The sequence below is a fragment of the Lactuca virosa genome, chromosome 1, assembly GCF_052849685.1.
Source record: "Lactuca virosa cultivar CGN04683 chromosome 1, Lactuca_virosa_CGN04683_v6, whole genome shotgun sequence".
NCBI lineage: Eukaryota > Viridiplantae > Streptophyta > Magnoliopsida > Asterales > Asteraceae > Lactuca > Lactuca virosa.
This window is the reverse complement of record NC_136426.1, coordinates 29,169,218-29,193,112: the sequence shown is the minus strand read 5'-3', so window position 1 is coordinate 29,193,112 and position 23,895 is coordinate 29,169,218. Positions and strand designations below refer to the sequence as shown.

At 38.6% G+C, this 23,895-nt stretch overlaps 1 protein-coding gene across 1 annotated transcript; it reads right to left on the bottom strand.

Moving 5' to 3' along the window:
• Positions 1-77: 77 nt before the first annotated feature.
• LOC145160838 (uncharacterized) lies at positions 78-1,642 on the bottom strand. The gene has a single exon (XM_079080232.1). The coding sequence runs from the start codon at positions 1,456-1,458 to the stop codon at positions 256-258; it is 1,203 nt and encodes a 400-aa protein (XP_078936358.1). The 5' UTR covers positions 1,459-1,642; the 3' UTR covers positions 78-255.
• Between the last annotated feature and the right edge of the window lie 22,253 nt (positions 1,643-23,895).

Here is a 23,895-nt window from a genome sequence, read left to right as displayed (position 1 = left end):
ATGATGTATATAATGTACAAAAAATATCATATATATATATATATATATATATATATATATATATATATATATATATATATACACTACAAATCTCCATCATCTTTGATCCAGATTTCAATTCAAATACAAAACCTACCAATCAAACAATCATATAATTAATTCACACAAAGACACATTACCAATCTGTACAATTTACACCCTAACAATTAACACAACTCCAAAATCATATCTCACCTTTTTCCATGATTCCATCCATTACTGATCACCGACACCCCTTTCAGCCTTCCTACGTTCATACTCGGGATCATCAGTCAGCAACTCATGACGACAAACAGGACATGTATTCCGGATGCACAACCATGGAAGAATGCAATCGCCATGGTAACGATGGCCACAGGGGAGCTGCTTTGCCATTACCCCAACACCAATTTCATCTTTACAAACTGCACACCGAATGTTATTCTTTTCAAAATCTTCATCGGTTATCACCACCGATAAAAGATTCTTCACCACCGTCATGGAAGCAGGTGGCCGGCCAAAAGAAGATGGGTCTATAAACATCTCGTACTCTGTGTAATTCGATTCATCATCATAGGTACCTGGTTCTAAATCTGGATTGTGGACATTCAACAAAACTTCCCACTGATGCGGCTGTTCTTCCTCTGATTCATGGCTATCGGGATGAGTTCTTGGTAGATCAGATGTGTCATCGTCGGGTTCTGATTCGAACATCATATTCAGTACTTCCCGGTCGTCGATCCGGCCATCTACTTCCTCCCATTCGAAATCTTCATTTGGATTGGTTTCACCTCTTTCGTTATCATCTTCTAGCTGAAAATCTTCTAACCGAAGGTTAGATTCGTTGATCCCGATATCAAGCGCGTTTCCCCCGTCGACATAGGAATCCGACCCCAAATCAGGCACCATGAAATGTTCCGGACCACCTGAACGACTAGACGGATCTCCCGTTGTTCTCCTGGGTACGATGAAATCATCACCACAATCGCCAAGCATAAACCCTAAATTATCGTCACCATCATTACGATTATCATCAACTTCAACAGGAAAATCTAACCCTAACCCAAACTCCAGCTCCAAATCGTTCGCATCCATCTCCTCATTCCCTTGCCGAGTACTCCGATCAGGATTACAGAACCCGTTCCCTATAGCCAAATGCGATTGCGACTGCGACTGTTCAACTCGCTGATGAAACATGTCGATTACGAAATTCACCTGGTATTCTCTGTCGAACAGCACCGAATCGTTGTTTCGATCGGTGTGGCAAAAGAAATCGTCGAAGGAAGGACAATCTAGATCCGAAGGGTAAACATCGAAAGCATCGACACCGTGAGACCAGTTATTGTGGGAAGAAAAAGATACCACGACCTCGTCCCTGTCGTTGTATTCACCATCTTCATCATCATTTTCATGAAGATGGAGGTAGGAAACCTCCGCCATGATCGAGGTTGAAGGGGAGATCGAAAAAGGGCTTCTGAAATGAAATGATGAAATGAATAACAAATTGCGTGCAAATAGGAATTTTGTTGGTTGCTGTCGTAACGTAGAAGTTGCTGGACAGCATATTTCCCGACTCTGGACACTGTTTGTTCATTGTTCAGTCACTCGCCGTACCTTACCTTTTCCTTTTCCTTTTTTTTTTTTTTTTTTTTTTTTTTTAATCATATTAATTTAGGGGGTGTTTGCTTTTTATAAAAATCTCTTCGGTCTATTCTTAGCTATATGCACTTGATATTATGGGGTTGTTTGTTTTTCTAAAAGGCTTATAACTTAGAAACTTTTGTTTGTGTTATGTATCATATAATATTGGACTTTCCTTATCAAACCACTTCTAAACTTTGAAAAACAAAGAACGGACATTAGGTAGCATATGCCGCTCCCATCCTTCTTCCTTCTCCCATATGTCGCCGTCCCATCTGATTTCGTCGCAACCATGATTTATGATCGCAACCTCATAACGTTGTCACCTCGCCTGCCTCATCACTTCTCTGTCACCTCCCTCAACCCTGATTTCTCGTCGCACCACTACCGTTAACGTATGGCCCATTAGCATGTCCCAAACGTTAAGACTTGGCGCGCCAGCCTCTCCTAGCGCTTGCTTGCCAGTCTTGTCTAGCGCCCACGCCCGCACTCGCCTAGCCCACGCGCCCGACACTCGACGGTCTTTCCCGACTCCTTGCTAGCTGGGCCTGAGTTGGGCTAGCCCAAAACCTGACCTAATTCCTCTTGACCTAATTGTCCCCTATAAATAGAATATGTCCTCCTTGAGGAGACATCTTGAGTCAGCCCCAGATCAGCCTCCATAGACAAACACACACCTAACACCAAGATGGTTCTCTCCAGCTAGGGAGAACCATCTCATCTCTACCAACCGATCTAACTTGATCGTCGGAGCTTGCTCCCAGGGCAACTCTAACGACTTTGCTGTGACTCCAGCTTAGGTATCTCGCCGGAAACTCGCTAACGACACCGCTTCTAGATCTCTGATCCGGATACAACATAGAAGACCCGACAGCCTGAGCACATGTCGCAACATTTGGCGCCATCCGTGAGACTCGAACCCATAAATCACTAACATCGACATGTACTTTTCTTCTAACATATCATGAAATAGTTTTTTGTTATGCTGATTTTCTGAAATCGATTGTTGATTTGCAAATGTCATAGAGTGTAGTACTTTCTCTCCTTCAAACTTTCAAACTTTATAACTAGCACGGAACAATCTTTATGATGATAATCTGCTTAAAATAGAGGGAAAACGTTAGTACATTATCTCCTTCAAACTTATAAACACTAATTTTATAGTTATTAGTTATGAAAGAGTTTAGTCTTTATCTGTAGGGCATTATTCCATAATCATTGATCATGAATCCGAGGTATATTGATGATACACAAGGGGCATTCTGGTATCTTCTTTACCCAATAATTTTCAAAAAGTGATGTATCTCCCACCTTGAAAAGATAAATGAATGAAAGATTGCACCCCTTTTGAAGAGGCGTCACAACCAATATAAACATGGTTAAGAAAACTGAAAATCTATTTAGATATAACTGCAAACATCTAATTGTGTCTTTGTTAACACGTTGTCGCGGACGTCTTAAGCAAATAAAATATCACTGCTTCGTTGCACTTTTGGGTAGCACATGAAAGCAGGGTCGAATCCTCAGGGACACAACCTAATGGTCAATGCCTCTTTGCGTAAGGCACATACTAGTCAAAAACAGATAAATATAAAATAGGGGTTTTGATTAATAATTAAAAACTAAATAGCAATGAAAATAACTAAATGAAATTCAGTAATAAAAACGAATTCAGTTCTGCTGTGACTTTCCTAATCATGCAATCAACACAAACTTGGTTATTTATAATGCGTTCTATCTAAGCTGGAAACCACTAACAAGCTCTAGTAATTTCTTTTTTACCTAATTAATTAACCAAAACAAGCTCTTCAGTTAACCACATTTTTTCACTAATCTAATTAAACAAACTCTTAATTAAATTCAGAAAAACAACATTATGATCTGTGTAAAATTCCCAACAATATTCAATACTTCTCACAAGCTCATAAGCATAAAAATATGAAATTTCAATTTATATCAGAATTCGTCCCCAACACGGAACCAATATGAAATTTGTTACTTATTACCAGTTTATTAGAACAATTACGGATTCCAACAATTGATTAACTAGAATGATTAAACCATAAATTAGGTGATCAGGCTAAAAAGAATCAAAATCAAACATTCGTTAACCACAAAACTGAAAAATCTAGATAGAATCACATATCAAAAACCATATCTAATGTTGATTACATAAAAAGTATTAATCTGTGCAGAACTGAAATCTAGGGTTTAGCCAGACATGGCTAAAATCTGATCTAAATTAATAAAAAGAGACATTAAACTACTAAATCTTACTAATCTAACTGATTGAGATGATCCACAGCCTTCAGATCTTTAGAAAGTAATGAAAAAGTGCAGAAAATCGCCTTTAGAAGTCGTTTTCGTCGTTTGGGAACGTCTAGGGTTCTAACTTATCAGAGAGGCAATATTTATACGCAAGCCAACAACATCCAAAATCAAAATTAAGAAAACACGATCGTGTGTGACATCCCCAAATTCACGATCATTTAAAAATTTTATTTATGTTTATTTGAAAATCAAAGTGTTCATTTTTAAAGAATAATATTGCGGGATTTGTTCCCAGAAAACATGATATATATATATATATATATATATATATATATATATATATATATATATATATATATATATATATATATATATATATATATATATATATATATATATATATTATCAAAGCATTTCCGAAGAAATGTATTTTGTTTATATTAAATCTTTGGGATGTCATCGTCAATACAGAAACATAAGCATAAACAGACCTTACATTCATTTACACTAGTGATTTACATCTCCTTTAATCTCTTAGTGTAATGTAGCTTTGTATCGACACCTGCGATACAAATAAACTGAGTGGGTCATGTTGGAAAACCTGGTGAGTACATAGGGTTTTCAACCCACAATAATAAAGTTATTATGTTTCATCATCAAACAATTAACCCAATTACCAATCCCCATTAGCTTCTTTATTTCTTAAGGATCTACCCTAAGAATCATATATCATTCACTCATTTATTCCTAAGGATTGTCCTAAGGAATAAGCACGAAGTCCATCGCTGCCAGGGTTTATATAACAAGCACTAAGTCCATAGCGACCGATGTTATTTGTTAGGCACTAGGTCTATAACTGTCATTATCCATTTATAGGGTACTAAATCCATATCTGCCAACGTTCATTTGTAAGGAACTAAGTCCATAGCTGCCAATGTTCATTTGTAAGACACTAAGTCCATAGCTGCAGGGGTTTGTCTATTTGGCACTAAGTCCATAGCTGCCAGAGTTTATCTATCAGACACTAAGTCCATAGCTGCCAGGGTTTATCTATCAGACATTAAATCCATAGCTGCCAATGTTCATCTATTTCATATTTCATCTCTCATCATTCATATCATCTTTCATCTTTCATCTCATCTTTCATCTACCCATCTTTACCCATCATAATTATAGGTACAAAATACGTATATAGTTTAAATCGAATAAAACATGTATGTTTTGTTCATCCAACATAGATATCAAGAACACATATAATATACACACATAACACGTAATTTATATTAAATACTTCATACCTATGTCTAAGATGAAAGTAACTATGCACTCACTTATTAAAGTGATGATTCCAAACTCGGGCAGCGCTTCGCTTCTAACAATTCTATTTCCCTTCGACGAAACCTAGTATCATTACCGCTAGATTTTAGTCTAATATTTATAGCAACTATTTACAAGCGATATTGTTTTATAAGTGTTAAACAATACTTTTCAACCACTGTGTACAGACAGGGGCCAGACATGAAACCTCGGAGGGCAGGACCATTTTGGCATTATAACATTCCTGAAATCCAACAACTCTATGCGGCCCTTCAAACCAGATTCCCCGTACCGCGAGTAGTTAAAAGATATTATAATAACACTTTGTATATTATATTTTATAATATATTTATTGTTTATAAGTTCATAATAACGATATTGAACTTAAACAGAAGCTATACTTAAATTAGGGTAAACATAACTCACTTACTAGGAGGTTTGACTAGGAACCGGGCTCTACAGGGGCAAAACTTCCAAGCCGAAAAGCTCTTCTTCTCGGAGCCTTCTGGCTCTCCGGGACTCGCCTCTTAGCACTTGGGAAGTACTAAGGGATAGGAGAGGTTTAGAGAGAGACAGAGAGAGAGAGAGAGAAGTGTTAAGGTGTGAAGGAAAGTGTTGAACCTCGCATGGTATTTATAAGGTGCTGATCCTCAGTATGTTGGCCGTTCTTCGGTACGCAGGGTGTACGAGCGTACACTGCGTGTGCGAGGGGGCATGAGACGAACTTTGGATGGGGCGACGTGGAAGCTTCTTGGCCGTGTATGCGAGACCGCGGGGCGTACAGGTTATCAACATAAAGTTGGTGAGTCCACAGGTTTTGATTCTGAGTAAAAATAGTACTTTTTCCAAGTTGAAAAAGTATAAAACATAGTTTGAAAGTGTCTCTCTGACTCATACTTGTTTCCAACATATTATATATATCCTAGGTATAATTGTTTACTTACTGAATAAGTGATATACCTATAATTTCCATATATTGTGAGTATAAGTGTTTGTAATCCTATACAAATGAAGGTCGCTATGTATAAATCTTATTTCAATTCTATACGAGTGTGTGTGCTAGGTATAATTGTTTACTTAATGAATAAGTACTATACCTACAAGTTTCTTGTACTTAGAGTATAAGTGTTTGGGAAACTTATACTTAACATTAATACTTGTATATCGACAAAGTATAACGTTTCTAGAGTAAAATTGTGCTACCATGAGTCTATAACCGCTCCTATATGACATACAAGACCTCTGATTGATACTACAAAGGATCCCATCATTGGTGCCACGAAGGATTCCACCATTGGTGTTATGAAGGATCACACCGTTGGTGCCACACAGGATTCCACCATTGGTGCCATAAAGAATTCCGCCATTTGTGCCACAAAGGATTCCACCAATACAAATACTCTGCGCGCTTCATCGATGTCGGGGCCATAATAAAACAAAATAAAAGGACAGTTCGTCACCCGGTGGGTTTCATAAACCGTGGGTTGTAGCTAGCAACCACGAGTGGGGGTGTCAACCCGTATAGATCTATACACAACTTCCTCGCTCACATGGGCTTATCGGTTACAGGTTAGAGGATTTCCCCTAACATTTTCAGTCTTAGTTGATGAATAAAATAGCTCATGTAGACTTTTTCGAGTTCCTATAGTTCTAAAAGTGAAAGGATGTTCGTGTCTAAAACCCTAAGTTACTAGACTATGCTTTAAACATTACTCCTAATTTTTATAATACTTAGGCAGTACAACAACTATAACTTGAAGTAAAAACCAAGTTTTATCTAACATAAAACCAATAATAGCAACGCACTTAACAAGTCAAAGATGAATTCAAATTATCAAATATATAGATCAATATCAAGTTTTAACCAACGTAAAACTTATGATAATAACATATCAGTAGTTGTATAGTTTCAAAATATTAGATATATCATAAATATATATGATTTAAAACTACTATATTTTAGTTAATAGAATTTTATGTTGATCTGAACATACAATCATATAAACATAATATTAACTTATACATAATATTTAGCATGCATTTTCCCCCGAAAACATTAAAAAGTTGGGCCGTGAAACTCACCCTAGTAGCGTGATCTATAGAATCTAACTGAAAAATGGTCAGAGGCTCATCGTTTTCAGGCTCGGGAAGGGTAACGGCCTTCAGAAAACCAGAGAGAATGAAAGTAGAAGGTGTACCGAATGAATGAACCTCGATTGCTATTTATAGGCTATTCAAGGCCCATTCACGTCGAGACACACATATGGTCACGTCGTGAGGTTCCATGAGTCATCCCATAGCCTTACCACGTGTTTTCTAGCCTCAAGTGGTGTCCTGGAGTACTTTCACGTCGTGAACATGCATGTTCACGTCGTGAACCAAGGCGGATAGGGTTTCTGCCACGTGTCATGCTCTCAGACTGCCACATATTCGGAAGATCATAACTTTTGCATACGAGCTTCATTTTTGACGTTCTTTATATCCACGTGTAGGTATTTCCGAGTACTACAACTTTATTTTAGATTCCAATAGCTAATTATCACTATATTTTAATTTATTCTTATTATAGAGGCTATAGTGCTAAAATTTATCATAACTTCTTCATGTGAAGTCAGATTTAGACGTTCTATATATATTTGGAATCGTATAGACTTATAGTGTTGAATGAAAATTTCATTAAATATTAAAGTAAACTGGTTATAATATGTGTTTGTTATATTTATAGGGATTATCTTTGACCTAATTTTGACTGGTGTTACATTCTCCACCCATTGAAACAATTTCGTCCCGAAATTTATCTTGTGGACGAGGAATTGTTAATTAGTTGGGGTTAGTTTTTTTCATCTGATCCTTGCGTTCCCAAGTAAATTTTTGGTCCTCACAAAGAGTTCTATTGAACTTTCACTATGGGAATACGACTTTTTTTTTCAATTGTTTGACCTCTCGATCCATGATTTCAACATGTTCTTCTACAAAGTTGAGTTTGGTATTGAATTATATTTCGTCAAGAGGTACAAAAAGAGTGTCATTGGATAGGCATATTTTGAGATTTGATATGTGGAAAACATCGTGTACATTACTTAGCTCTTGAGGCAACTTAAGTTGATATGCGACAAAACCAATTCTTGCTAGAATTTCAAAAGGTCCTATATATCGCGGGTTTAGCTTGCCTCGTTTCCCGAATCGAATCATGCCTTTCCAAAGAGAGACTTTCAACATTACTTTATCTTCAGCTTGAAATTCCAAAGGCTTACATCTTATGTCAGCATATCTCTTATGACAATCGCGTGCGACCTTTAATCGATCCTTAATTTTCACGATCTTTTTAGTTGTCTCGTGGATTATTTCTGGCCCGGTATGTAAGGTATAAGTTGTATGTTTTCTGGCCAATTGTGTGTCTCCAACTTCTGCCCAACATATTGGGGGACGACATTTTCGTCGAAAAAGAGCCTCAAACGGTGCGGTCTTAATGTTGGTGTGATAACTGTTGTTGTAAGAAAACTCAATTAACGGTAAATGAGTATGCCATGCTTTTCCAAAGTCTATTACGCAGGCTCGGAGCATATCTTCCAAAGTTTTAATGGTCCTCTCGCTCTGACCATTGGTCTATGGATGGTAAGCTGTACTCATATCCAAGAGTGTTCCCAAGGATTTATGCAGTGATTGCCAAAATCTTGAAGTGAGTCTATTATCTCTGTCAGAGATAATAGAAATCGAAACTCCATGCAATTTGACGATTTCCTTGAGATAAGTTATGGTAAGCTTTTCCATCTTGTCGGTCTCCTTGATTGGCAAAAAGTAGGCGGACTTAGTTAATCTATCGACTACTGCCCAAATAATGTTGAAACCACTAGGAGTTTTGAATTACGTGTTCACCAAATGTACTCTAAAAACCCTGACAAATATGGACTTAGTGCCTTATTCCTTAGCAATAAATATTGGAGAATAGATGATTCTTAGGGTAGATCCTTAAGAATAAAGAAGAAAATGGGGATGGGTAAGCAAAAACTACAGCTCCCAATTCAAGGCCATGGGTAGTGTAGTTATTTTCCTATACTTTAAGTTTTCGAGACACGTAAGCAATAACATTGTCCCTTTGTATCAACACACACCCCAATCCTTGATGTGAGGCATCGCCATATACGACAAAATCTTCTGTCCAATCTGGGAGGGATAGGATTGGTGCACTACATAGCATTTGTTTTAGTTTCTGGAAAGCAGCTTCTTGTTTGTCTTCCCAGTTGAACTTCATGTCTTTTTGGGTTAGTGTTGTGAGCGTCTTGGCTATCTTAGAGAAATTCTCTATAAATCTTTGGTAGTAGCCAGCAAGCCCTAAGAATTGGCGCACTTCTGTTGGCGTCTTTGGTGCTTCCCAATTCTTAATTGCTTCAATCTTGGAGGGGTCGACATTAATCCATTTGTTGCTAACCACATGCCCTAAAAATTGTACTTCTCTAATCCAAAATTCACATTTGGAGAATTTGGCGTACAACTTTTCTTTTCTTAGTAGTTCCAAGATTATTTGCAAGTGTTAACCATGTTCTTCCTTGGTTCGTGAATATATCAATATATCATCGATAAATACTATCACAAATTTATCCAAGTACGGTTTGCAAACACGATTCATGAGATCCATGAACATTGTTGGGGCGTTGGTCAATCCAAAGGCATAACTAGGAACTCATAATGACCATATCAAGTCCTAAATGCTGTTTTTGGAACATCGTCTTCTTGTACTCTGAGTTGATGGTATCCTGATCTGAGATCTATCTTTGAGTAGTAGCTAGATCCTTGAAGTTGATCGAATAGATCATCAATTCTTGGACGCGGGTAACGGTTCTTGATTGTTAATTTGTTCATCTCCCTATAATCAATAAACATTCGAAAGGATCCATCCTTCTTCTTAACAAATAAGATTGGTGCTCTCCAATGTGAAAAGCTTGGTCTGATAAAGTCTTTGTCAAGAAGTTCTTATAGTTGTCTAGATAGTTCTTGCATTTCAGATGGAGCCAACCGATAAGGAGATTTTGCTACTGGTGCTGCTCCTGGAATTAAGTCGATTCGAAATTCGACTTGTCGAATAGTTGGTATTCTAGGTAGATCTTCAGGAAACACATCTGAGTAGTCACATACTTGAGGCATGTCATTGATTTCTTTTGTTTTGTTTTTCTTATCTACAATGTGAGCTAAGAATGCGCTACATTTCTTATTTAGATATTTTTGAGCCTTGGTGCAAGAAATGACTTTGAGGTTTTTCCCAGACTTATCACCATAGATAATCAGGGCTTTGCCGTTTAGTAAGCATAATCGTATGGCTTTTTCATAGCATAGGATTTCGGCGTGGTGTAAAGATAACCAATCCATGCCAATGACGACGTCAAAGCTCCCAATAATGATTGGCATGAGGTTGACGTGAAAAGTATGATTATTTAGAGTTAAAAGGCAATTTTCTAAAATTTCTTGGGTGATTTCGTTTTGTCCGTTAGCCATTTCCACTTCATATGCTTCTTTTAGTTTACTAGACTCATGATTTAAATGTTGCCTAAATGTTGGAGTAATAAAACTCCTATCGGCTCTTAGAGTCGAAGAGTATTGTAGCATATAAGTTATTTATGAGGAATGTACTAGTTACCACAGAAGGGTCCTGGATAGCGTCCCTAGTTCCAATTAAAAATGCTCTGCCACGAGCATTGCTTCCTTGGTTCCTCCATTTTGGACATTCTCTCCGAAAGTGTCCAACTTCTCCACACTTGTAACATGTTTTTCCTTTGCCAGAGCCTGTTCTTGTGTTTGTTCCCTGATTTACTGTTGTAGGTGTTATGCTTCTACAGTAATTGGTAGTGTGCCCCCTTATTTTTACACTTCGTGCAAACAAAACAGTCACCTGGGTGATGACGGTTGCAACGATTACATAATGGATGCTTTCCTTCATATTGCTTTGGTGGCGTGGGTGTTGCTGTTGTTGTTGTAGCGGCATAAATAGTTGCCACTTCTTGTTTCTTTCCGGATGATTGTCTTGGGTTTCTTCCATTAAATTTACGCTTATATACTCCGGATTTGAGAGGCTCGACTTTCGCTACCATGAATCCCCCTCGGATCTCTGTGTTGGTTTAGATGATAGGCTAAGCGTTTTGTACTATCATAGGTTGTGGGTTTTGAAGCAATAACCATCCCTTGGATCTTATGGTGATAGACCCCAGATGTATCGTTCAATTTTCTTGTATTCACGGTTTACAAGTGTCGGACACATCATAACAAGGTCATTGAACCTAGCGGTATAAGCATTTATTTATGAACCCTTCATTGTTAGGTTCCATAGTTCTCTTCTATTAATATCATCTTCAGATCCTCCCAATTTTTGCAGTACTGATGCCCCTTGTGTTTGTATGGCTATTCCACCATGTTAATGTCGCATCAGAAAAGTACTAGCTGCAAATTGTACTTTGCAACCATTCGGATAGTAGCTTATTGGTAAGACGGATTCTGTCTTTTCGATCCAAAGAGTCATTCCTACAACCCCTTGAATGTCGTAGAAGGATCTAGGTTTGTAGCTCATGAATGTTCCGCATGTGCAATACCTTGAAATGCTACTTTTATTTCGACGGTTGCTGCTCCAATCTCTACTTTGTTCAGAGGCGTTGTTTGATTTTGAGTTCCTTAGTGTTTTTCCTTTGTGTCTTGAACTGCGATCTTTCTTGAATCTTCTAGAATCTTCAAGTGTTTTAGTCTATCAACCACCGTATCCAAGTTTAGTTGTGCATCAGTCTGACCATAATTAAACATAGGTGATCAGTCTACATTTAGTTGTGGTTCGGCCCATGTGAAAATAAAACTCAACTAAGGAGTTTGATCTAAAACCTTGCGTTGTATTGTTTATCGAGGGTTTGGGTTTTCTATATTTTTGGGTTGTATATACATGTGTTCTCATCACAGGACTGAGTTCATACATAACTCTATATATTTGTGTTTGTTGTGTTCACGGGTATCATTAATTATTGTTTATTACTTCAGGTCTAGCTGATAAGGCACCGTCTAGTCAGGACAGTCGGTGGGCACGATCATTTTAGCATATAGGCGTTCTGAAATCCAACAACCAAAGCGACGTGTCTATCCTGTCACCGCTCCTGTAAGTATTCCTTTAGTAGTATAATTAATAATACTTATTATTTGTAGGTTAAGGGATATACCTAAACCTAAAAAGTAATCCTTAGACTATAGTCGTGCTTTCTAAGAAAGCACTAGTTCTCTATAGTCAATAGCTCTTATACCAATCTGTCACACCCCCATCCGGCGGTGAAAACACCGGGTGGTGTAACTTCATTCTTGTATCACAGTTATTAAACATACATTGAACAGTACAAAAGAGTTTTATAAACTACATACCTTTATTGATGATAGAAAGTTACATTATTCCTGTCTTCCTAGTAATTATGACATAGTATCCGAACTATCACACACGTCTTACCAAATATATGTTCCATACGAACAAAAAGGATAATAGTAAAACTTCCTCTGTTCAAGTAACATTCCAGCTTATCAAGTCCTAAAAACACATGTGTTTTGAAAATACGTCAACATAAAGTTGGTGAGTCCACAGGTTTTGAATCTGAGTAAAAATAGTACTTTTTCCAAGTTCAAAAAGTATAAAACATAGTTTGAAAGTGTCTCTCTGACTCATACTTGTTTCCAACATATTATATATATCCTAGGTATAATTGTTTACTTAGTGAATAAGTGATATATCTATAATTTCCATATACTGAGAGCATAAGTGTTTGTAATCCTATACAAATGAAGGACGCTACGTATAAATCTTATTTCAATTATATACGAGTGTGTGTGCTAGGTATAATTTTTTACTTAATGAATAAGTACTATACCTACAAGTTTCTTGTACTTAGAGTATAAGTGTTTGGGAAACTTATACTTAACATTAATACTTGTATATCGACAAAGTATAATGTTTCTAGAGTAAAATTGTGCTACCATGAGTCCATAACCACTGCTATATTACATACAAGACCTCTGATTGATACTATAAAGGATCCCACCATTGGTGCCATGAAGGATTCCACCATTGGTGTTATAAAGGATCACACCATTGGTGCCACACAAGATTCCACCATTGGTGCCATAAAGAATTCCGCCATTGGTGCCACAAAGGATTCCACCAATACAAATACTCTGCATGCTTCATTGACATCGGGCCCATAACAAAACAAAATAAAAGGACAGTTCGTCGCCCTATGGGTTTCATAAACCGTGGGTTGTAGCTAGCAACCATGAGTGGGGGTGTCAACCCGTATAGATCTATACACAACTTCCTCGCTCACACGGGATTAGCGGTTACAGGTCAGAGGGTTTCCCCTAAGATTTCCAGTCTTAGTTGATGAATAAAATAGCTCATGTAGACTTTTTCGAGTTCCTATAGTTTTAACAGTGAAAGCATGTTCGTGTCTAAAACCCTGAGTTACTAGACTATGCTTTAAACATTACTCATAATTTTTATAATACTTAGGCAGTATAACAGATATAACTTGAAGTAAAAACCAAGTTTTATCTAACATAAAACCAATAATAGCAACACACTTAACAAGTCAAAGATGACTTCAAATTATCAAATATATAGATCAATATCAAGTTTTAACCAACATCAAACTCATGATAATAACATACCAACAATTGTATAGTTTCAAAATATTAGATATATCATAAATATATATGATTTAAAACTACTATATCCCGGTTAATAGAATTTTATGTTGATCCGAACATACGATCATATAAACATAATATTAACTTATACATAATATTTAGCATGCATTTTCCCCCGAAAACATTAAAAAGTGGGGCCGTGAAACTCACCCTAGTAGCGTGATCTATAGAATCTAACTGAAAAAAGGTCAGAGGCTCGTCATTGTCAGGCTCGGGAAGGGAAACGACCTTCAAAAAACCAAAGAGAATGAAAGTAGAAGGTGTACCGAATGAATGATCCTCGATTACTATTTATAGGTTGTTCATGGCCCATTCACGTCGTGGCACACATATGGTCACGTCGTGAGGTTCAATGAGTCATCCCGTAGCCTTACCATATGTTTTCTAGCCTGGAGAAGTGTCATGGAGTACTTTCACGTCGTGAACATGCATGTTCAGATCGTGAACCAAGGCGGCTAGGGTTTCTGCCACGTGTCATGCTCTCAGACTGCTACATCTTCGGAAGATCATAACTTTTGCATACGAGCTCCGTTTTTGACATTCTTTATATCCACGTGTAGGTATTTCCGACTAATATAACTTTCTTTTAGATTCCAATAGCTAATTATCACTATATTTTAATTTATTCTTATTATAGAGGCTATAGTGTTATAATTTATCATAACTTCTTCATGCAAAGTCAGATTTAGACGTTCTATATATTTTTGGAATCGTATAGACTTGTAGTGTTGAATGAAAATTTCATTAAAGATTAAAGTTAATTGATTATAGTATGTGTTTGTTATATTTACAGGGTTTATCTTTGACCTAATTTTTACTGGTGTTACACTATAGTTGTAGATCGTATAATTTCGGTTCCGAAGTATACCGGGACTGTGTGTTGGATATTTTCAGTGTTGAATTTCTGATTGATCTCATTCCTATTACGATGGGAGATGTCTGTATGATTGCGAGTATGGATTGGCTGAGTCGGTTTTGGGCACTAATTGACTGTGAAAACCAGTTAGTGACAATCTGTGATCCTAATGGAGGAGTGCTGACTATCTATGGTGAGGGTAATAGAGTTGGATTCACTTTTTGTTCCGCCGCCCGGGTGAGGCAGTGCCTTCATCATGAATGTATGGGGTATCTTGCGTATGTGGCCGATACGCGGGTCGAGAGGGAGAAGTCAGTTTCCGATGTCCCTATTGTGAGGGAGTTTCCCGATGTCCTCCTGGAGGAATTGCCTGGCATGCCTCCCGATGTAACGCCCGTATTTCGAGACTAAGCATTGATGCGATGATTTAATAGTAAGGGTCAACAAATGTAACTCATTTTGAAGAATAATAAGGAATTATTCGAGTATTACGTGAATCATGTGAATTTATGTGCTTTATACTTGTTTATAATGATATAATAAATTAAGGATGAAAATAAGCAACAAAAATAAAATTTTATATAAACCTGATATCTATGAAGAAATTTGTAGTGGTCGTGACAAGGATTCCGGAGATATAAAGAACACCGAAATCCGAGTTATGACGAAGAAGTTATGACCTGTCGAAGTTTCGCGACAAAACCGACACGACGCTGTGTGACGTAAAAAGTGAATTTTCTATAAAGTGTTTTTTAGCCTTAGCAATCTAAACAAAAGTCGTAGTATACGTTAAACCGAGAGCGTGCATAAAAAGAACGTCCAAATATGACTTCGTATGAGGAGTTATGAATTTTCTAAGATTTGGCATAGTAGTGTACAACCCGGAGTTCGAATTTTAGATCGAGCGATTTTTAACCGACACAGCCTAAACGAGAACCGAAGATCTCATCAATAGGAGCTCAACGATAAAAAGACAGAAGAAAACTGACGTCGGATGACAAAGTTATGAATTTATAACGGACACTTCCTGTCCCGGCCTGTTAAAAATATAACTTTAAAAATAAGGTCAAAGTTAGCTGACTGAGTCTAAACAAAAGTTGTAAAGTATGTCTCTACCTACACGTGGATATAAAGAACGTCGAAAACCGAGCTCGTATGTGAAAGTTATGAATTTTAGAAGTCGGGAGAAAAAAATGCGAGTGCTGTCCGAAGGGGAACGCCCCGCGTAGAGGGAAGGAACGCCTCACGTTCGGATACTAGGTCCAGAGTTAGCCACGTCGCCCCATCCAATGAGTGACACACATTCGTACAAACCTCGGATGTCGAACCCGCTCCTACGCGCTGCGTACGAGGGTACGCCCTGCGCTCCTCGCAGGAACGCCTTGCGTATCGAGGCTTAGGCCTATATAAGGAGGTGTGAGGCCAACCATTATTTTCACACCAAAAACTTTTCCTTTCTCTCTCTACTCTCTCTCTAAACCTCCCAAACACCCCCAACCTTGGGAAACCTCCCTAGCACTAGAAGAAAGCCCCGGAGTGCCCCAAGACTCCGAGAAAAAAAGTTTTTCGGTTCGGAAAGCCCTGCCCCCTCAGAGCCTAGTTTTCAAGAAAACCACCCGGTTTCTTTAAAGGGAATCATATTTTTAAGAAGTGGAGCGCTGTCCAACTTAGAATCACCACCTTATCAAGTGAGTGCATAGTCCTTTCATGAACTTGATTTTAATACAAATATTTAATTATATGTTGATGTGTGGAATATTTGATACTGCCTGAAATACGTGTTAAGAGCATATCTCATAAATATATGATGATTTGGGATGCAGAGTAGACCTAAATAAATTAAGAGGGATATTAGGTAGTATCTCCTTGTGAGTACAAGTGAGATATACACGTAGGGAATAACTTTAAAACTTGTCATTGATCCGAGAGTATGGATTATACTTAGTCAGTGGTCCTTAGTCCGAGAGTATGGATAGGACATAGTTATTTGTTATTAGATCCGGGAGTATGGGTCAAACATACCTAATCCGAGAGTATGGATTAGGTAAAAAGGTAAATTTTGGATCCGGGAGTATGGATCAAGACATACCCGATCCGGGAGTATGGATTAGGTAAAAAGGTAAAATTTGGATCCGGGAGTATGGATCAAGACATACCCGATCCGGGAGTATGGATTAGGTAAAAAGGTAAATTTTAGATCCGGGAGTATGAATTAGGAAAAGAGGTTAATTTTAGAGTATAGATCGCGTCATTGTAAGGATCGATGGGGTGGGGTAAAGTTGCTTATATATGGTGAAATTTTATATTTTGTGAGTTCTAAAATATATATATGATATAAAATTGTGGGATTGAAATCCCTATGTACTCACCAGGTTTCCCAACATGTAATACTCAGTTTATTTGTATCACATGTGTCGATACGATGCTACATTACACTAAGAGATTAAAGGAGATGTAAATCACTAGTGTAAATGAATGTAAGATCTGTTTATGCTTATGTTTCTGTATTGACGATGACATCCCAAAGTTTTAATATAAACTAAATACATTTCTTCGGAAATGCTTTGATAATATAATTATCATGTTTTCTGGGAACAAATTCCGCAACACTTTTCTTTAAAAGTATACTCTGATTTTAAAAATGAAGCATAAACAAATCAGCATTTTTTGGCCGTGAAAATGGGGATGTCACAGTTGGTATCAGAGCATTAGTTTAAGCAAACTAGGAATTTGTAGGATTTCTACACTTAAACTTAGAATGCTTAACTATGATTGTGAGATGAGTGTCTACCATATTTAGACACGAGCACCGGTTTATTTTAGGAAAGATGCCTAAAATGCTTTTATGTGCTAAATGCTTTATGTTATAGTTATAGAGATGCCTTATATGCTATTATTTGTTTGGATCTATGGTCTGTTGCCGACCGGATCTGGAAACCTTACGTGTTCAGGATTCTAAGATGTTCGATTACGATATTAGAACTAGCATGTAAACTTTCGGAGTGATAAGGAGTATTTAAATGTCTATCGTAAATAAAGATCTAAATTCACCTACTTTGGTGTATAGATCAACATGGCGAGAACCCGAAGTGGACTCGGAAACACAAATGGGAACATAAATCAGCAGCCTCATCCCTAAGGGATTGAGCAAGTTCCGATAGTAGAAGCTGCACCTGAGCTAGTCACGATGGCTGGAGTACAAGCCATGATTCAGGCTATGATGGCCGAACAGAGGGAAGAAATGAGGCAACTGTTGCTGAATAATAGGGATGAACCTTCGATGCCTGTTGAACAACCAGAACTGAATGACGGACAGTTAGAAGAAGGGAGCTACAGTAGGACCGTTGGTCAACATGAACCGCCAGTGGTTAGGAGGAACAACCAAGATGAAGGAGTCGAGAGGAACGGATGCAAGTATAAGGACTTCACAACGTGCAATCCATCGATTTTCACTGGGAAAGAAAATTCAATTGGAGTTATCGACTGGATCTCGGAGATGGAGTTGGCCTTCATAACATGTGGTTGCTAGGGCAAGCTACAAACCACATATGCAGTACGTCAGTTCAGAGGTGGCGATGTTCGTTGGTGGAACACGTTGAGAAAGATCATAAGCCCCAATGAGCCACTACAACTGACATGGGCAGAATTCTTGGTACACTTTAAACGCAAGTTCTGCTCAGCCCAAAACATGCTAGAACTGGAGAATCAGTTCCTGACATTGAAGAAGGGCAACATGTCCATTGACGAGTATACGAATGCCTTCACAGACAAGATGGAGTTTTCCTTGCGCATTGTCCCTGACGAGCTAACAAAAATTGATAAGTATACGAAGGGACTACCATGGGAGTACACTGTGCCAGTATGCCAGACACCTACTCTTGAGGCAGCCATCTGGGTTGCCAAGTCTGTTGAAGAAATGATCTAAGGCAGAACCGCCAACAAGGTTGAAGTTGGCGAGAAAAGGAAGTTTCAGGGGTCTTCAAGATCCGACAAGAGAAATATGTCCCCAAATTCTGACCCCAACAAGTATGGGGATAACAATGAAGAAAAATGGCGTGACAAGTGTAGACGGAAACACATTGGGAGATGCTCTAAAGAGGTGACCTGCTTCAAATGCGGAAAGACTGGCCACTATGCCGGTGAATGCACGGCCGAGAGAGAAGTCTGCTTTAAGTGTGGTGAAGAGGGACACTTCAAGAAAGACTGCCCAAACAGGGAAGGAGCTACGAAGCCAAACGTTCCACCAAATCTAAAGGCAAGAGCATTCCACATGATCCTCGACGAAGCACGCGACAATGCAAGGGATCAGGAGTAAGGGACTTTATATCCGAAGATCAAAATATAAAGTAGCCATGTGGATAGTATCATGTGGTGTAGCCTATTAGAGGCATAGTATAGGTTGAAATTGAACATTTATGTAATCGTTTCAAGAAATGATATAAAGCTTGGTTATGTTATCCAATGCGTTAAATGACTATGTGAAATTCTTGTATGATGACTTGGAAAACTGCACTTGGAAAACTGCGAGACAATACTTGGGACGAGTATGAGTATGTGTGAATGGTAGTAGAGGCCTATACTACCGGAAGCACATGACTCACACTTGGATCAGGGAAAGTCACAAGGTTACCAAGAAGCTAGTAATTGATTCCGTTTTGTTCAAGTGTGTCGTTATCATCGTTTCGGTAATGACTATGAAGATGATTGATATTCCAACCCTAGTGGTCATACCAAATCAAGTCCGACTAAGATAAGTATGATGTGTGGTTCAGGGAACAAAGATCGATGTAGCATCTGACTTAAACCAGACGATCGAAGTGAAAGATAATCGGAGCGATCAATAGAAGTATCACGATCGTTGTTAAAGTAAGAAGCTTGTAGCTAGAAGTGCTGCATGCTAGAATGTGATTATATCACATTAGAACATGAAGGAAGGTATATTCCGTTTTGGAATTTACCCTAAGAGACCTGAGTCTAAGCATTGCATCATATGATGAGAGGTCATTAGAACATGACCCATCGATCTATTATGGTAATTGAAGGAAAGAACTTATCCTAAGTTTGTTAAGAAGAAGAAGGAGTCTCCAGTAAGGACCGCGATTGTGACTAAAAATGGTCGCGATTGAAAGTCCAACATGAGATAGAGAGCGGGTGCAAGATCGAGCACCGTCTGCAGTCAAGAAGTCCAAGAGTTAGATACTCATTCGAAGGAACACAAAAGTTACAGTTATTATCTATGATGAAGAGATAACGTATGGAGTCATTTTACAAGCCCCGTTTTGTTGATGATTCTGGGACGGAATCATCCTAAGGAGGAGAGAATTGTAACGCCCATATTTCGAGGTTAAGCATTGTTGTGATGATGTAATAGTAAGGGTCAACAAATGTAACTCATTTTGAAGAATAAAAAGGAATTATTTTAGTATTACGTGAATTATGTGAATTTATGTGCTTTATACTTGTTTATAATGATATAATAAATTAAGGATGAAAATAAGCGACAAAAATAAAATGTTAGATAAACCCGATATCTATGAAGAAAGTTGTAGTGGTCGTGACAAGGATTCCGGAGATATAAATAACGCCGAAATCCGAGTTATGACGAAGAAGTTATGACATGTCGAAGTTTCGCGACAAAACCGACATGATGTTGTGTGACGTAAATAGTGAGTTTTCGATAAAGTGTTTTTTATCCTTAGCAATCTAAATGAAATTCGTAGTATACGTTAAACCGAGAGCGTGCATAAAAACAACGTCCAAATCTGACTTTGTATGAAGAAGTTATGAATTTTCTAAGATTTGGCATAGCAGTGTACAGCCCGGAGTTCGAATTTTAGATCGAGCGATTTTTAGCCGACACAACCTAAACGAGAATCGAAGATCTCGTCAATAGGAGTTCAACGATAAAAATACAGACGAAAACGGACGTTGGATGACAAAGTTATGAATTTTTAACGGACTTTTCATGTCCCGGCCTATTAAAAATATAAATTTAAAAATAAAGTCAAAATTAGCCGACGGAGTCTAAACGAAAGTTGTAGAGTATGTCTCTACCCACACGTGGATATAAAGAACCTCGAAAACGGAGTTCGTATGCGAAAGTTATGAATTTAGAAGTCGGGAGAAGAAAATGCGAGTGTTGTCCGAAGGGGAACGCACCGCGTTCAGATACTAGGTCCGGAGTTAGCCACGTCGCCCCATCCGATGAGTGAAACGCATTCGTACGAACCTCGGATGCCGAACCCGCTCCTACGCGCTGCGTACGAGGGTACGTGCTGCGCTCCGGAACGCGCTGCGCTCCTTGCAGGAACGTCGTGCGTACCGAGGCTTCGGCCTATATAAGGAGGTGCGAGGCCAGCCATTCTTTTCACACCGAAAAATTTTCTTTTCTCTCTATACTCTCTCTCTAAACCTCCCAAACACCCCCAAGCCTAGGAAATCTCCCTATCTGTAAAAGAAAGCCCAGAGTGTCCCAAGACTCCGAGAAAAAGAGTTTTTCGGTTCGGAAAGCCCTGCCCCCGCAGAGCCCGGTTTTCAAGCAAACCACCTGGTTTCGTCAAAGGGAATCATATTTTAAGCAGCGAAGCGCTGTCCAACTTGGAATCACCACCTTATCAAGCGAGTGCATAGTCCCTTTTATGAACATGATTTTAGTACAAGTATTAAATTATATGTTTATGTGTGGAATAATTGATACTGCCTAAAATACGGTTTAAGAGCATATCTGATAAATATATGATGATTTGGGATACAGAGTAGACCTAAATAAATTAAGAGGGATATTGGGTAGTATCTCCTTATGAGTACAAGTGAGATATACATTGAGGGAATAACTTTAAAACTTGTCATTGATCCGAGAGTATGGATTAGACTTAGTCAGTGGTCCTTAGTCCGAGAGTATGGATAGGACATAGTTATTTGTTATTAGACCCGGGAGTATGGGTCAGACATACCCGATCCGGGAGTATGGATTAGGTAAAAATGTACATTTTGGATCCAGGAGTATGGATTAGGTAAAAAGGTCAATTTTGGATCCGGGAGTATGGATCAAGACACACCCGATCCAGGAGTATGGATTAGGTAAAAAGGTAAATTTTAGATCTGGGAGTATGGATTAGGAAAAGAGGTTAATTTTAGAGTATAGACCGCGTCATTGTGTGTAACACCGTAATTTTTCAAACAGATTTTTCATTTTAAAATCGCATACTTTTCATAACATATTGTATAGAAATCTCGTTTATTCAAATTACAATCACAACTCCATTAATTAGCCAAGATCCTCAAATATAACTCTTTCTCTGGTGTGTACAATCAAGCCGGTGCCGTCCCGCGATCCTGAGAAAACCTGAAACATAAAACACATAACACAGTAAGCACAAAGCTTAGTGAGTTCCCCAGAATACCACATATAACACATATTAGCCACTCGAGGCTATAACTCTGTGGGCCCACTGGCCCTAACTCTGTGGACCCTCTGGTCCTAACTCTGTGGACCTTCCGGTCCTAACTCTGTAAACTCTGGAATACACACAGCATAAATCACATAGAAATAATGCAGTGCAACACGTCACATACATAGCATACAAGATACTCTGTCACATAACTCTACTTACCACTCAAGGTAAAGTATAGTGAGAAGACTCACCTCGCATGATGTCGGATACCCTCTCGTGCTCGATAACCCGACCTAGCCTCCTCCTATCAAAATGATAACATCTCTAATAAAAATCCTCTCATTTTCTCATCCCTAATAATAGGTAGAAGACCATTCTACCCCTCTCTGACCTTTCTTGAATCAGCTTGACCAAAACCCCAAGGTCAACTGAAGTCAACTCTAGTCAACAGTCAAACTTTGACCAGACTCGTCGAGTGCACATGGGTGACTCGGCGAGTCCAAGCGTGTCCTCTGAATCCTCCCATGGTCTCTCTCGGCTCGTCGAGTTAACCCTTCACTCGACGGGTTACCACGGATCACGAATCGCGGGGCAACCCGACTCGACTCGTCGAGTCCCCTTATGGACTCGGCGAGTTTCCTCCATGGCAACACTCAAAAGACCTTCTGAGGTCAGATCTGTTTCTCTAACCTATAGATCTGACTTCCCAATGCTCAATAATCACGTAAAGGTCCGATCTTTACACTCATGCAACACACATAAGACTTCTTTTGGTGAAATAGCTTCTAAAATGGCAACCTAGGCTCATATCTCCAAAGGAACAGCCTAAAGCCGAATGATTGGGACTCTCTGGACCTCTTAAGGTCCAGATCTAAGACTTTCTCCACATTGGGACCTCGTATGCATCATATACTATCCAAGAAAGGGTAAAGAAAACCCTAGATTCAAGGATTTTACACAAAAACAGAAGGAAGGGGCGAAATACTACCTCAAAATGGAGATCCTTGCTTAGATGTCTCAGAATAACAACCTCCTTTGGTCCTTCAAGCTGAATCCCTTCACTTCATTTGAAAAACCACACCAAAATTACTTGATTTCATCACAAGAACTCTTCCTTGGCTCCAATGGCGATTTAGGGTTTCTCACAGGAGATATGAGGCGCACCCAAGGTCATAAGTTCCTTTAAATAGGCTCCAACCCCAGAACTTAGGGTTTTCTCTGCCCAGTACCTACTCGGCGAGTCCATCCTTGGACTCGTCGAGTCCGCTCATTAAATCCACGTGGCAATCTCGACTCGACTCGGCGAGTTGGTCCCTCAACTCGTCGAGTCCCTCCTCAAATCTCAAGATTAACATACACAATCATGTCCCTGGAAATCCGGTTGTTACATTGTAAGGATCGACGGGGTTGGGTGAAGTTGCTTAGATATGGTGAAATTGTATATTTTTTGAGTTCTAAAATATATATGATATAACATTGTGGGATTGAAATCCCTATGTACTCACCAGGTTTCCCAACCTGACCCACTCAGTTTATTTGTATCACAGGTGTCGATACGAAGCTACATTACACTGAGAGATTAAAGGAGATGTAAATCGCTAGTGTAAATGAATGTAAGACCTGTTTATGCTTATGTTTCTATATTGACGATGACATCCCAAAGTTTTAATATAAACTAAATAC

What these genes read in the sequence shown, in the direction of transcription:
- LOC145160838 (XM_079080232.1), bottom strand. Translation starts at nt 1,458, where the DNA reads ATGGCGGAGGTTTCCTACCTCCATCTTCATGAAAATGATGATGAAGAT.